Here is a 16,645-nt window from a genome sequence, read left to right on the forward strand (position 1 = left end):
GGGGCTCTGAGGCAGCTGGCTGGACCTCCTGTAAGTCTGGGATCCTGAGGAGACCTCATGTTCTGGGGTTCTGACAGTGCATGGCTTTGGCGAGATCTGAAGGGTGGCAACTCCCCCAGGGAAAATGCTGTTTTTGAAGTCTCTTCTCCCGCTAATGAGCTGTCCCTCTGTGCTAAGTGAGCAAACTGAGGATCTGGGAAGTGAGGCGGCTGAGGACTGTCAGGCTGGGACCGAGCCTCGACCTGCCTGGCGCTCCCTCATTCATCACTCCTCGCCTGAAGGGGAGGAGCTGTCTAGCACAGGGGCAGGCAAAAGAAAAGGCTCAGACATCCAGTTTGTAGTTTCAGCTTCTCGTGAGGCTATGCTACACTAGATTCGGAGAAGGCCTGGTGTGAGGGCACCTTTGATCTGGGCACCAACTCCTGATACTTGGTGAGGAAGAGGCCTGGGGCTGAATAAGCATGTGCTTCCATTTCACATTCCCGCCTGGGCTGAGCCTGCTCCTCTGGGGGGTGTGGGGGGAGGGCTGTGGAAGCTGCTGCCATGGAACACCAAGAAGGGCATCCTTCCGAGGAGAACACGCTTGTACTCTCAGGAAGAACGGAGTCCCCTCTCCAAACACTCAAACCCGTGGGAACCGCAGAGCGCACTGGCGGGGCTGGGCAAGTCGATGGCAGCAAACGCAGCCACAAGAAACAAACCGGCTTCCCAGTGACGCAAATGCCACCAGAAGCCGCCAGTAACAGTAGATGTGGAAATAAATATCCTTGCGAAATGAAAAATAAAAATAGTCGCATACAAATAAGACATGTAATTTCATGGAAAAACATGCACGACAGAGCACAGGAAATGTCAATACGATTTTAGAAAGTCCAAATGCTCTGAATGAGGGGAACTTTCTACTCGACTGAAATTTTTTTTTGTCTTACACTGTGCAAAGTGAAGCTGGACTTCATCTCAGAAATGGATTAAGTGGACACCAAAGGATATTAATGCTTCAGGCGGGAAAGAAGGGTTATCAATAAACTGTAGCGAAGATCCCAGGCGCCTCACTTGCAAAGAGGAAGAATCTGTGATAAGCTGCAGGACAAACCAGAATTCATTGCAAAGATAAAACTCAGAGTTCCAGGGCCAAAGATGCAACCTCATCTCTTTACCTCATCACCCAGGTGCTGCCTGGGACTTCACCGAAACAGAGGAGTCACTGCTGGTTAGCAACACCCAAGGGGATGATACTCCATCTTTAGGGTGCAACAGAATCCAATGAAGGGGTTGCTAAAGGGGGGATTTTTGGCCTGACCTCTCAGAAAATGCCCGCCAGCTAAGTCTGGGTGGGGACTAGGAGCCTGCATTTGAACAAGCACCCCATGTCATCACAGAAAAGGTCAGCAGAGGGTCACACGCCAAACTGTTATCTAGGGCTGCGGTCTGCAAACTTTTGGTTGTGACCAATTAATAAGCCTGAAAACCAGCTTCATGCGATCACATTTAAGAAGAAATAAATAAGAAATAGAAGATGTCAGTGTACAAAATTTCGATTCATTCATATATGAATGTGGTGTATGTGTGTACTGACGTGTGAGATAAAATGATTTCAGACTGTGTGCCTCAGCCAGGACAGTCTGACAGGCAGTGGTCCAAGGGGACATGAGTATCACTTCCCAGTGACCCCCAGCCTGCCTCCCCCCAACAAAGTACTAAACCATCAGTCCAGCTTCAACTTCCTCCCCATCCACACGGGAAGTGGGGCTTCAGTTCTGTTTGTTCTCGAGTGTCAGGAAGGATGGCTGGCAATTTGGGCTCATGAGAAAGATGGACAACCAGACAACTTCAAGGAAGCCCTGCCAGGACCTGGTGGAGCCTGAGACACAGCAAATGACGTGAAATGAACGAAACCGCTTAGACTCTGACCTGAGTTCAGGATTTCTGAAGGTCTAAAGAAGAGAAAGAATGGCTAGGAAGACTCGGTGGAACATGGGCGCAAACAATGAGAGTCAGATGAAACCCAAGACACTGAAAGACAAGCCCACACTTTGTTCTGCTGTGTGAAGGCGCTAGTCGTCCGTCACCAGGAGATGGGCAGCTTTTCCTTTTGTCTTCCTCTCCAGGAATGGGGGTGGATACCTGCTCATTCGCGCCTAGCCTCCTGGTCAGCTTCTAGCGACAGTAAGCGATTGCAGGCGCCGGCCCGGACAGGAACAGCCCACACTGTTCTCATGGAGACAGCTTTCCAAGCGCCAGCGGCCACGAGAAAGATGGCCACCGGAAAAGAACACAAACGTTTTCAGAATGGTGTGTTGCCCACGCCCCCAGCCTCTCGCTCGGCTCTTCCCAGCTCCTGGGGAATTCCTCCACCAGGTCCACTTAGAAAGTGCACGCAAGGGGCTCAGGGAACTGAAAACAAACCCTCACCCCACGTGTCAGGCTGGGTACTCCATCTGGGGGAGTCTTCAACTTGAGGGAGGGGTGTGTTTCTAATTCCCTAGCCCAGTGGTCGGCAAACCCATTAGTCAACAGAGCCAAATATCAACAGTACGATGACTGAAATTTCTTTTGAGAGCCAAATTTTTTAAACTTAAACTATGTGGGTAGGTACATTGTTATTAACTTAATTAGGGTACTCCTAAGCTGGCCTTTGCTAAAAACGTCCTCAATCTGATTGAGGTACATTCGCTGAGGTCGACCCCTTCCAACTCTCCCATCCACACTCCTCTTGTATACTTGTTTCGTCTATCTGCTTCCGTTCATCCTCTCTCTATGTCCAAACCATCTCACCATACCTTTCTCAGTCCTCGACACTACATCTTCTTTCACTCCACAACGTTCCCTAAAATTAACTTAATAAACTTTACTTAAAGTTTTAAGTCAACTTCGCACTGTACGTGCATGCCCGCAACGTGGCATTTTGTGGAAGAGCCACACTCAAGGGGTCAAAGAGCCACATGTGGCTCGCGAGCCGCGGTTTGCCGACCACGGCCCTAGCCCCTTCTCTACAGCATCACACGAGAGTAATTTTCACAAAGGCTTGGTGCAGGCTGGTGGTACCCAGTGAAGGATCACTCAGGTCTGTCAACACGTCACTGTGCTTTTCCAAGGTGTCAGCTAATCGTCCAGAGTTCAAAAGGCACCTCCAGGCAAAGGTCTCGGCTCTGAGCGAAGTGACTTCTCATGACCATTTCTCCTCCCGACCACTTCAACCCTGAAGGTTTCACAGCCACACGTGGCTGGCCTATCAGAGCAACTGACGTCACTTAGAAAGGAAGAGAGGCCTGAGATGTGAGCAAAAACCACTCGGAGAATCCCGTACAGTCGGCTGCAGGTTCCGCCACTTCACCAGGTCCTATTAGGTGTCACGTGATGCCCAGCCACCGTCTATTTTTCAGAGTCTTATTTAGTTTGAGGTCAATTCAGAAGGAAGGGAAGCTATGAGGGAAATGCACTGAAGTGAAGCGCGTTGATTAGGTAAAGCTGGCGCACCCGTGTCTGTGATGGCGAGGCCTCCTGATCCACACACCGACACAGCTTCAGCCAGTCCATCCCCGGCCACTCACTGTGCTGGGTCAGTGGAGGATGCCTTCGAAAAACTTTTCACAGGATCTATTTTCAGCACAGCCATTTTTTGACCTCAACTGTAACAATTTGCACATCCAATTCACCATCACTATCTGTGCTAAAGGCAGCCAGTGCAGGAGGGAAAGGGAGACGGGCCTTTTGTATTGCTGGGCTATCGATACTTTTCCCTGGAGGGGACTGTTTTACTCCAGAAGAAAAGTGACTCTATTTTGTACTTGCGATTCCCCTGTCCTATAGATGGGGCTAGTAAATATCTGCTGAGGAGGGCTATTGTGAGGGGTATACACCGGTGACATGCAGCACACAGTAGGCACTCCATACATGTTGGTGTCCTTTCCCTGGATGCTGAGGGCGGGTGGGTCAGACGTGCTCTCCTCTGCCTGGGCATGGAGAGTTAGAGAAGAGGGTAAGAGGGGAGGGGCCAGGAGGGGCCAGCCCTTTTCTTGATGCAGCAAAATTAGCACTGACTATGCAGCTTCTGCAATTGAAGACTCATGTGAGGCCTTCAGACTCCTAATGGTGCTGTCGTTAGTGTGTTAGGACGTGTGAGAGGGGGTGAAGGCCGGTGATGACCAGACAGACACATCCTTTCAGGGTAACTGGATAAACAACTAATTTGTGGTAGTGACATCCAGAGATGGAACATTGCCAGGCTTACCCTTTCCAAACCCAAGACGTCTAAATCATCTTGAAGAGAACTTCATGTCCCTCAAGTAATGTAGCCAGCTACTGATAAGTCCGAAATTAAGAATTAAGCCTTCCCACATTACACCTCAAGCCCCTTTGAGTCAAGCTAGGAGCATATACATTTAGGAAAATACTTCCTGCCCTTCCCCGTGAATTTGGAATAATAAACCAATCATCAAAGCTCCATGTGACACTGGAGCCTTGAACTTTCGTAAGAAGATTTTTGGCCACAAACACATTTCTTTATTAAGTCATTGCTTGAAAGCTAATTATCTCTGTTTTACAAAATAATGTCTCAGTGTTGAGAGAACAAGCAAAGTCTCTGCCGGTCTACCTTTAAGCCCTGGCTTCCTCCCTTGGCTGAGACCAAAGTGCAAGGTCATTATCATGCTTGCATCAGGCTATGCACAATGGCTACTACGTGTGACCCTAAGGGAAGAGAAGAAAGCTTCCTGACCTTGTGCAGCTCCACCGGAGTCGGGGACATGATCTCCTTTATTTCTTGTTTCATTTTCCTCAGGGGGACGGACCTCCTGCCCACCTCTGAGGGCAGAGTGTTGCTCCGAGTTGTTTGGCTATAGTGTGGCCTCGAGCTGCTCCGTTCCTGGAAGCTGGCCTGTCGCCCCAGCTGACTGCGAGGTGTTGGGGCCTCATGATTCAAACTCATCGTGCTCCCCGACATGATTGTTGCCTGTGGCATTGACAATTTTCAGAAACAATTAAGCCACAGACGAAGGAAAGGGTTTGGTTGCTCAACATTAAGCACATTTCTGCCTCTGCCCAGTCAAAATACAGTGTCTTCAGGGCATAACCAAAGACTGAAGGATGGATATAGTCACCCAAGTATGAAAATCTGGAAAAAATGCTTTGTAAGTGCCATTTGTAATGCGCATCTCAAATCCAATTTAAGTACTTAAGCTGCTGGGCTTATTTAATCAGATACCACCCCTGGCAGTTCTGAGGCAAATTGAAAAGCGCTAACATTTGCTTACTGTAAACTACATTTTAAGCATTAACTTTCCACTGAGTGGGCTCTAACGATGGGATTCACGAGGCAACCTCCAATGTGTCTTACAGAAATGAGCTAAGAGCTTCTCATTGGAGACCAGGCTGCCTCTACTTGCAATGCAGCCTCTAGTCCCACCTGGAAAAAACAATGGGCTAAAATGGAGCTATTGGTACAAGGACAAGCGCTCCTACCCGAAGCCCCTTGTCTATTGTCTTTCCTTTGGCCACTGGGCCTGGCCCAGAAGCTTGTAGACCAGCTATGTCTCCACATTATTTGTTTCTTAGAAATGGCCTTTGTGTAAGACCCTGAGAGAGGTTATTATGCTACTTGGATTCAGCCCTTGTGCCAAAGCTGTGGCACCTGGATTGTATTTTACCAGTGAATCGGGATGTTACCAGTTTCAGTTTCAAATACATTCTCTACAGAAAACACCAGGAATAGCAAGCCTAGAAGATTAGTTCCCCAAAATGACTGAGTCACAGAGGGGAACAAAAAGAGCACTTGAAACCAGCATCGTGTTGGAGATGCCCCTTCCTCGCATTTGGAGGATGCTGAAATTCTGAAAATATGCCTGTGTTCCTCCAAACAATGGCTATATGAAGGTAAAGTCAAATTGGTGAATCTGCCGGAAATCCTGGGAACAGAAAACAGGTTCCATATGCCGTGTCACTGGCTGCAACTCCACGTAGAGGTTTATAATAATACTGATGCTAAAAGTAACAGAAGTGTAATCTGTTGAGTCCTTTGAATGTATTCACCCACTGAAGCCTCACAACACCTTTATGAAATAAGCACTGTCATGCCTCCTAATTTACAGATGAGGAAACTGAGGCACAAAGAGGGTGACTTACCCAAGGCAAAATAGGTAGTAAGTGAGCCAAGGGCAGTCCCTAAAATTATAGACCAGGAGGAAACACTGCACAGTGGGTAGAGTTTTCATTTTTATCTAAGGTTTTATAATTCCAAATTCACCTGGTGTCCAACTATAAATATACCTCCAACAAAATTTTTGAATGGCAAATTTTAGTGCTCTTGTGCACATATTTACATTTCTGTTGAAAGAGAAGAAATAAAAATATCCTAACTAGATCAGTTTTTAAATGATAATTTTGGAAAAGTGAATGTGAAAAAACCTTCCTGGTCACTGAGCATTAACGTGTGCTAAATACCACTTATATATATGTGTGTGTATCTAGAATATCATTTAGTTATTATATCTTCCCACTTCAGTTAAGGCAAGGGATGCCTGGGTAAGTTAAGCAACTTGCCCACGAGTCTTGGATTGCAACTTTAGCAATCTGATTCCAGACTTTATTCTTGACTACCAGGGTTGTAGCTTCTCGGCCAAATATTACGTTGAAACATATAAAACTGACCTTTTTAGTCAATTAAACCCTAATATTTAAACCAGTATGAATTATCCATATCTTGGTTTATTGCAGATATATTCCTTCCCAAATAAAACTTTCAGCGACCGGCTTTATGGATATCCTGGGACATCCTTTTATTTTATGGCACTTAACTCACACGTACATTTTTTTTTGTTGTTTAATCTATTGTAACAGCAGCACCAAAGGATTGCTCTCTGGCTGTGGGGACCATCTACCTATTATTGTTTTTGCCTACTTAGACTAGTTATTTGCTTTTATTAACATCTAATTTTTACATTCATTTTTTCGTGGGACCAGCAGAAAACATGTTGGAAATAAAATACTTAATCACTGCAACTGGGAGACAAGTTTGCTTTGATAAGCCTTAGTCATGCAGAAGTTACAAACCGGTCTAGAAAGGGTTCTGATGGGAGCAAGGACATATTCTCAAAAGGTCTTTAGTTCACGTTGATGGCTTGATTGTTTTGTTTAAAATGAACTTCAATGGAATCAGTGACATCTCTGAAGCAATATAACAATTAAAACACAAATACATGACTGTAATAAAAAGTTAAGAAATATTTTAAATTTTCTAGGATTTGTTTGGGCTCCAAGAGTTATTTATTGCCTTTTTTTTATTTTGCATAACTCATAATTTACAATTATAATTTCCTCTTTTCTACATTATCAGTGAGATAATTGCTATGTACAAACAACTTAGAAGAGATATATTCAAGAGTTCTCTATCTGACGTTTAAACCTTCTTTCTGTGTTAGACAAAAAGTAAAAGCAGTGTTCATTAATCAAACAAATGGCAAAAATAATTCATTTCTATTGGACATTTTGTAAGTGCCATGTAAGTATTAGCTCATTACAAACCCCATATTTTAAAGAAAGAGATATATCTGATAAGACATACTAAGTAACTTGTCCAAAGTCTTAGTTAGAATTTTTCTCTTTTGTTAAAACTACACATTTTTCAGTGCTTAAGTTGAACCTAAATTATTGCTAACAATGGGGAAAATGACTAGTATAATTTTCCTTTTCATTTCAATTGTAGTCATTTCAACTTAGTTAATCTACATTTGTTACAGTTCTAGTGCATTTTGACTTTTATAGTGAATATAAATTTCATATGTATGAACCTAGCTCAAATAATATATTTTTTTGCATAGTTAGGGTTTGCAATCAAGGGATCAGAGTTCATTTAAACTAATAAATGAATGAGTTTTTGTGATAAAAGTGTAAATAAGACTGTAATTTACGGTTTGCCAATCTTTCTTTCTAGGTGAGGACTTTAATTTCTCAGCCCATTTCCCTTCTGGATTGCTAATTTCAGAAGCCACACCTGAAGGATGAGCTCAGTTCACAATTCCTGAACATACTCCTGCCTGAAGCTACATTAGAAGCTTGGCAGGCGGTTGCAGTGTAATCTTTATGCTGATAGGTGCTGTTTTCACTGGATAACTCAATTTTGGGGTGAAAAACACATATTGTGTTTTACATCATTTGCATTTTACCTGATATAACAGAATATTAGAAGGACAGTTGCTTCTAGAAAAAAGGATCAACATGCAAAAGGCACGCGAGCCAAACACGTGCTTTCAAAAGCAGGAATATGTTCAGGAATTGTGAACTGAGCTCATCCTTCAGTTTGGGCCCCTTTAGGAAGTGGTAAAAGTTTAAATAAGCCAGCCGATGCTTAAGCATTCTACACTTTTGGAAAGCTGCATGAAAAGGAATTAATTGCTACCATTTTAATGTATTCAAGTTTTATGGGATTATCCATCTCCAGGTCCTTTAACCATGCTCGGAAGCTGAAATTCATGCCAGGTAATACTACGATGTTTACAAATTCAAATTAATATTTTTGTTTATAATTCTCTTTGCAGATTCACACAAAATATCCACACATGCAACTGAGAAGCAAAATAATATAAAGATGAGTCATCATTTTAAAATTGCAAGAGTTCCACCCAGTTTTGCCATTCACATTCCTTAGGGTGACTTGGGGACCTCGTATGACATCAAAATAAAAATGAAACTTTTGCCACTTTATTTTTTACAGCTTAGAAAATTTAAAAGAACATAAAAGGAAATAGTCCAGGACTTCCCAGACCAAAGTGTGAGTACGTCAGCAAATTCATGGCTTTGATTAAAGAACGCGGCAGGAGTTCAGCTACGACACTCCATCTCACCAGGACTCCTCAAGTTCACACTAAATTAATATGGGATCAGAATTTGCAATGAGCAGCAAAGCACTGTGTAACAGTCTGGCTGCTTAACCCACAGACCGGCCTTTTGCACCAGCTGCATCGCCATCTATTTTAAAGGACAAAACAAAAGAAAATAAAATTTCCTCTTATGTTCCGCTTCACGATCAAATTAATTTCTGTACCAGGTACAAACGAAAACATGCCAAAGAAACCTTTCTTAAGCGACCAAGGGAATGAGATGCGCCACTGCTGGGAGACGGAGCTGCCTCCTTAGCGATTCGGTGGCAAACAGGTACAGTCAGGGTTAGCAGGGAGCGATGGCGGAAGCCACAAGTCAGTCAGCTCAGGGGGGGGGGGGGGGTGGAAATGGGGCAATCAATATACTTTTCACTGCATTGTATCAAATCAAATTGCTGTCCGGAAGGCAAGGGGGCAGGGGAGGCGGCTTCACAAGCAAAAATATAAACGTAAAAGGGTAGCTACCAAGAGAGTCATGTTTCTCACAGACACACGCCTGTCGGCTTTCTCCTGTGGAAAGGGGTTAAAGCTTTTAAATGAACTGGTGTGATAAATGCCAACGCAGAAGGACCAAAAATCATGAATGTAGGAACAATCAAAGTAAGGAGCAGGACCCAGGCTACCTCAAGCTCTCTCAGGATCCCCGACTGCCCGCAGGTCTCCAAATCCTCCAGCGCCTGGGACCAGAAGTTTTCCTCCTGCTCCGCCTCCGCGCCGTCAGGAGCCCCTGCGAACCTGTCACCAAAAACAGTCTTGGTTACGCGATGCTGCTAGATGTACCCAGGCCCTCACCCCTTCATCTCACACACCCGAAAAACCCCAGGTTCATTTTGGGTTTGGCTTTCTTCCAACGGCGGCCTCCAAACAGTGCTGGCGGGGCGCGAGGGCACTTTAGGAGAGGCTAGAATGACAGGAGGCCGTGGTCTTGCTCACTGAACTTCAGAGCGCTCGCGGCCACTGCCGAACGAGCTGCATTAACTGGGCGTTTGTGCGGGAATATCTTTCAGCTACTATAGCTGCAGGGGAGGAGAAGTCAAACTTTGCTCTGAGAGAGAAAATGTTTCCCCCCCCTACGGTCAACACAGTGTAGATCAGTGATTTCCAACCAGTCGGCTGCAAGAATTCTTAACACTATTTAGTCAGGGGCACTGACCTCTTTTCCCTTAGATCAGCGGTTCTCAACCTGTGGGTCGCGACCCCTTTGGGGTCGAACGACCCTTTCACAGGGGTCACCTAAGACCATCGGAAAACACATATATAATTACATATTGTTTTGTGATTAATCACTATGCTTTAATTATGTTCGTTTGTAACAATGAAATTGGGGGTCACCACAATATGAGGAACTGTATTAAAGGGTCGTGGCATTAGGAAGGTTGAGAACCACTGCCTTAGATTGTCAAATACAAAATGACAACAGCCTACACCACAATAGCTGCCCAGTGTGAATAAATCAAAATGACACCTATTTTTTTTTTTGTCAGATTGGCAAAAAATATATTTTTTGGTGTACCAAAGAATTTTAGTAATTAGTATATGTGTGCCATAGATGCAAAGGGTTGAAAATCACTGGTATAGATCAAGTGCTATCATTTTTTATAAATTTCCTTAAAGTATTTTGGTAAGGAACACAATGCTAAAATGTATCTTAGCAAAAAATATGGGACCCTAGGTGTATCGTTTTAAAAAATAGAAGTTGATGTGAAACTACCTTTTAAATGAAAGGAGCGGGAACTAGTCACAGAGTGAGGCCACGGTCGCTAGAAGTAGATTTTCCCCACATGCTGTGGTTTTCTTTAGGGGACACAGCGCTTGCCCTGCTGTGTGGTGGTGCCCAGGCTGCCACCGGGCAGGCACAAGTGTTAGAATCCTGCCACCAGGCCAGCATGGCCGATTCTAGCAGCTCCAGGAAGCCAATGCTGGAAACATGTGCCAATGGACGTAGAGAGGTTCAGCTCTGCCCCCCCAAACACAAAGCAGTCGGGGCAGGGCCACGGTAGAAGAGCCTTACCCGCTGACCGTGGAGCGGTCCCAGTCTTCGTTACTCAGCCCCACATCCGGGTAAGTCTGGCTCCGAGGCTTAGTGACTGGGGACAAGCTCCCTCTCTGCTTGGAGCTCCTCCAGTCGTAGGTGTTGAAGTTGTATCCCGAGGCCTGAAAGCCGGGCCCTGAAACCAAAGACCAGGCATTCTCTTCTGCCCCTGAGGCCCTCCCGTGAGGTCTGCTTACCAACTTGTCTTTTTCTGTGGTTTCCATTCGTTTGTTCAAGGCGGTTGACTTTAACGGAATTTGGGGTCATAAAGGCCATCAAGATAACACTAAAATCTTACATTTAAAACACATCCACACACATTAGCCCAATTGATTAACAACATCCGTGGGGTAAGACCTTTAGACCCAAGCAGAGGAGCTGCTGCGCTGGGCTTGTGCTTTGTGTAGCTCCTGCCCTACTTTATCTGGGCAAGAAATCTATTGGGCCAGGGGGATATGCCCAGCAGACTTATATCCAAGCCCTTTTAGAGCAAGTTCCAGAAAGTCAGAATCCTGAATTCCCTGCCCAGGTAACCTCCGAGCTATGTGAGGGCTTTTTACCCAAGTGTGACCTGAGAGTGGAATTTGCTACAAGATGTAGGTTCCAGACCCAAGAGGTGGCCAAAGGGGCTGCTAGTTGCAGGTGTGCGGACAGAGCTTGGATATATGGGCTGTGAGCACAAATGTTAGGGACAGGCCTGAGGATGACTTTAGTCCAATGAGAAATGTCATTGTTAGCAAGCAGAGGGGTCGAATAACAACAGCAACAACCGTAACAACAGCGAGCACAAAGTGGGTACTCATTCTGCGCCCAGAACTTCATTATGGGCTTTCTTTGTATTACAGCCTTTATGTATTCTTCTGAACCGTCTTTGAAAGTAGGTACTATCACTATTTGCATTTTACAGATGAGGACACTAAAGACTCAGAACGGTGGCTCAAGTACCTAGGACTATTTGCATAATTTCTTGAGGGTTCCAGTCACAGGTTTGGGAGAATCAGTTTTCAGATCATCAAGTTGCATGTCCCCAAAACCGACTTGGCTGAGGAAGCACCAGGAGACTGAGGTCTCCCAGCTCTCCCTCTCCCTCCCCTCTCACAGTTGTTTTCTGCCTCTTTACCAAGGAATGACATTTATCATCCACCTCAAGCCTTTGAAGGAGCTTGGGCCTGGGATAGAAATAATCTAGAGGTAACTGGGAAAGGTTTGCTCCTGCACCCTGCTGGTGTGGCTCAGTGGTTGAGCATGGACCTATGAACCAGGAGGTCACGGTTCCATTCCCAGTCAGGGCGCATGTTCGGGTTGCAGGCTTGATCCCCAGTGGGGGGCATGCAGGAGGCAGCCAATCAGTCATTCTCTCTCATCATTGATGTTTCTCTCCTTCCCTCTCCCTTTCTCTCTGAAATCAATTAAAAACATTTAAAAAAGAGAAAGGCTTGTTACTGAGGGAAGGTATCTGAGGAGCAGAGCTTTATGTCAACCAAGTACAGACTCAGGCCAGGCTTTGACCTCTCCCATCCATCGGCCTCTCTGCATCTCAGAGTCAGAGTCAGAAGTGCGGGCACTTTAGTGTGTTTATTTGAATTGCAAATGAAGATTGACTTCCTCTCTGATGAGGAGTTAAATCTGATTAGCTTGGTGGGTGAGACAGTGAGGGATGTTTTTGGCAATTAGCTTATATAATGAACACTGTCTATGAATCTTGAGCTAAATTTTTGGCTCTGTACTTTGACATGTATTATAACATATTTACAGTAAATGGGAAATTCTAGTCTTTGCAAGTATTTAAATTTGGGGAGGAAAACCTTTAGATGACAATTGTAAATGTGTGATGGGGTCTGCAGCTTTTCAAAATTCCTCTGGGGGTTCAGTGGGAGAGCAGGGGCTCGTTGCAGGTCTGACTCTATAGCTTGTGCTGTAGCCACTACTGCTCCATCCACCCTTCAGGTTGTGACCTATTGTGTGTGTGTTTACATGTGTGTCCTGGATGGCAATAAAACATGGGTTTCTTACTGTGTTTAAAAACACTTAATAGCCCAGCCAGCATGGCTCAGTGGTTGAGCGTCAACCTATGAACCAGGTGGTCATGGTTCAATTCCCAGTCAGTGCACATGCCTGGGTTGCAGGCTTGATCCCCAGCGTGGGGCATGCAGGAAGCCCATCAATGATTCTCTCTCACATTGATGTTTCTATCTCTCTCTCCCTCTCCCTTCCTTTTAGAAATCAATAAAAATAGATTTTTTAAAAACCACACAAACACCAACAACCCCCGCCCCCCCCGCACTCCACTTAATATAGCAAACAGGCCTCGGCCTATTTTCACATCCTGTTAAATGACCGGACCGTGGAAGATGACTGTCTCCATGGCACCCCTGCTTTGTCTTTCTCATTCATGTTCCCTCCACTTGTTAGCTGGCACAGTGCCATCCTTCCTCTTGGCTACAGCGGGAGAAAGCAGGATGTCCAGAAGACAAAGCTCTGATGAAAGGATCTGATCTCGGGAGAGCAGGGAGTGCCCACAGCCGCAAGATGGAGCATCCATGATGGAGGGCACCAAGGATTACAAGTCCTCGGAGCCAGGGAAAGATCTACAGTTCAATATCCCATTTTCTTTCCCGGATAACTGCAGGAGTGTGGCTAGCCACCTGGGAAGAAATCTTGCGTGATGAATGTGCAGTTTTCTGTCAAAAGTGGTGGATGAAGGGGACACACATGAGTCCCTTCTAGAAGGGGAGTGACCAGCAACACCGAGTCTCTCCCGGCTCCTCTGACAGGCAATCTGTTTCCTCCTTCTGACCAACCCCCAGGTACAGGAAGTCTCACTTGTTATGATACAAAAAGTGTTAGGCGAAGCCTGTACTTTCCTCAACCAGCCTAGACCTGCTGAGAGCCGAATGCTTTATGGTGGTTTCCTCCTGGGGTAACCCTTTCTGATCAGCACTAACCCACAGGACCATTCTCTTCCCCAGGGAAATTCCAACAGGTTTTAAACTGGGCAAATGAACTTTTTAAAAAATATATTTTTATTGAATTCAGAGAAGAAAGGAGAGGGAGGGAGAGAGAGATAGAAACATCAATAATGAGAGAGAATCATTGATTGGCTGCCTCTTGCACGCCACCTACTGGGGATCGAGCCCACAACCCGGGCATGTGCCCTTAACTGGAATCAAACCTGGGACCCTTCAGTCTGCAGGCCGATGCTCTATCCACTGAGCCAAATCAGCTAGAGCAAAATAACTCTCTTATTTCCCTCCAGCTGTTGTTTGTAAGTGGTTCTTGGTGAATTGGGCAGGAGGGTAGGATAAGCAGATGTGCAGCATCGTCACTAGACAAACGCCATACTGGCGGGCACATGTATGTACACCAAGAATGCGTTGTCTTCGTAAGCACTATTCAATCATTATTGCATTACAGCTGGGCAGGCATGAAAAGGGGATAAAATTTGAATAGCTTCAAATCAGGTATAGACCCAGAAAACTGCGGCCTGGTCCACTCTATGCTGGCACAGGACTGAAGTTAGGAAAGTCCTGGGTTCAAATCCCAGCTTTGCTACTTTCTCACCCTGGGGGCTTGGCCACTTTGCCTCGGGGACGATGACACATGCATCACCAGGCCGGTGTGAGAATGAAGGAGAAGAACATATATGAGCACTTATAAAAGTGCCCAGAACACAGTGAGGCTTTCATGAACATAGATGTCCATGACTTTTATTATTTACTATGCCATTCAACCTTTCAAGAGCTCAGTTTTCTCATTTTAAAAAGGAGAGCAGGCAAGGAGGAGAGCCTCACCATCACTCATTCAGTACATGTTTGAGCATCTCCCAAAGGTCAGGTACTATACGAGGTGCTGAAACGCAAAGGCACTCTCCAACTGCGTGACTTAGAATATGCATGGGAGTGAGAGAAGGAGACACAGTCATAGAAATAAGCATTCTAATAGCACAGAAATGTTATCTCTTTAGTCTGAACACACTGATTTCAAGAATGAAACCTGTTTGGGAATGTGGGTCATGAAAGGTGCCATAGGAAGGTGACATCGAACTTAGAGTTGGAGGATGAGTTGGCCTGTACAGTAGGGGTGCTGGGTAAGACAGTATAAGCCCAGCAGGAGAGGCCAGGGAAGGCACTGTTAGGGTAAACCCCACTCCCTGCCCTCATGTTCCATCAGTGAGTTTCGGCTTCACTCCCAACGAGGGAGCAGCATTCCAGGAATACTCCAAGAACAGCCCTTTTACTACCTGTACTTCCTCCTCCCCACAGGAGGAGCTGTGGTTACCTAATTGTCGAGTTTTGGAAAAGAGCACTGGGTATGTACACTTGACCCCTCTTGGCTTTCTTTGGATTCATTCTCTCCCATGGCTTTTGCTCTGGGACATAACAAAACGGGGTCCCACTCTTGGGCTCTCTGAGCTCAGAGGGGGCAGGGAGACCAAGACCATGCCATTAGCTGACCTGGCCATCAAAACATCCATTTTCTCTCTTTATTCTTAGTCCTGGAATACCAGTTTGGGGATGGACATATTACTGCTCAGGATAAGACTATATCGCCTAGCCTTTCTTGAAGTTGGGCTAACTCTGTAGAACAGTCTGGACAACGATATCTAAATGGAACTTCTGGAAGGTTCATTACAACGCTCTGTCCTGCTGCCTAGAATGTTGATGAAATGGCTGGAGCCCCAGTAACCATCTTGGACCCTGTGATGGGCCCTTGAGCCCAAACCTAAGGATGGAAGCTGGGGCGCTAAGCTTGGTAGAGAATACATACTCAAGAACATGGATGCTGTGAATTTTACACCAGCTCTGAAATGCTTACTTCTTTGCGATCTAAGATACTAATGTTAGAATTTTAAGTTCTGTTCAGCTGAACCATTTCAGCTGATGTGCTGGGTCACGGTTTGCTTTCTAGACTGACTTCCCCCTCATGTCAGTCTCAGTGTCTAAGACTTGGGTTGGGGGTAGGGAAATAACCATGCTAATTCTGGCTGTGCAGCCAATCCAGCTTTCCTGGAAAAAATAAAATAAACAAAAAAGTTATTTTAATCTGTAGCTGACTGCAATTTCTATTTTTCAACTGTTTGCAACTGATACAGGAAGAGGTGGATTATTACATCAAAACACCTAGAGTTATGAAGGTACCGAGGACCACAGCTTGCTTAGCGAGCTCTGAGATGTTCAGGATGTGTGCAGTGAAGATATTGCAATGAAGTGTCAGGAGATGAAATTGATAAAATAGTTGAAGGACTCTGTAGTTTATTTTATATATATATATTTCAGAGAGAGAGAGGGCGAGAGAGAAAGAAACATCACAATGAGAATGAATCATTGATCAGCTGCCTCCTGCACGCCCTACATTGGGGATCAAGCCTGAAACCTAGGCATGTGCCCTGACTAGGAATTGAACCATGACCTCTTGGTTCATAGGTTGATGCTCAACCGCTGAGCCATACCCTCCCCACCCCCTCTCCGTGCAGGACTCTGTGCTTAAGCTAAGGACCTTTGACTTTATCCTAAAATAATAGAGAACCACAAAAAGAGTTTTTCTTAAAGGGAGTGGTAATATTAGATTTAGTTTTCTAGGAATCATTGATAGCAATATGGAGTGGTAAGATACTCAGAGTAGGTGACGAGGAAGTAAATATTTCAGGCCTAATGAAAGTTTACAACAAAGGCAGTGGCCATGCAGACACAAGAGATGTTAAGTTAGTAGGAGGTAGGAAGATGCCTGGTCCTGCTGATAT

At 45.3% G+C, this 16,645-nt stretch overlaps 1 protein-coding gene across 4 annotated transcripts in view; it reads right to left on the bottom strand.

Moving 5' to 3' along the window:
- Nucleotides 1-16,645, bottom strand: part of GRIP1 (glutamate receptor interacting protein 1) — a 681,581-nt gene that overhangs the window by 15,514 nt on the left and 649,422 nt on the right. For 2 of the 4 annotated variants that reach the window (XM_059683529.1, XM_059683527.1), the window contains 4 exons: nt 10,885-11,041; nt 9,497-9,608; nt 9,339-9,383; nt 4,718-4,951 (listed from right to left, as the gene is read on the bottom strand). In XM_059683529.1, coding sequence (XP_059539512.1) covers nt 4,718-4,951; nt 9,339-9,383; nt 9,497-9,608; nt 10,885-11,041 — 548 coding nt within the window. The remainder of the gene's footprint in view (nt 1-4,717; nt 4,952-9,338; nt 9,384-9,496; nt 9,609-10,884; nt 11,042-16,645) is intronic. The other 2 variants (XM_059683530.1, XM_059683528.1) reach the window with 1 other exon arrangement.

The sequence above is a fragment of the Myotis daubentonii genome, chromosome 2 (genome assembly GCF_963259705.1).
Source record: "Myotis daubentonii chromosome 2, mMyoDau2.1, whole genome shotgun sequence".
Lineage (NCBI taxonomy): Eukaryota > Metazoa > Chordata > Mammalia > Chiroptera > Vespertilionidae > Myotis > Myotis daubentonii.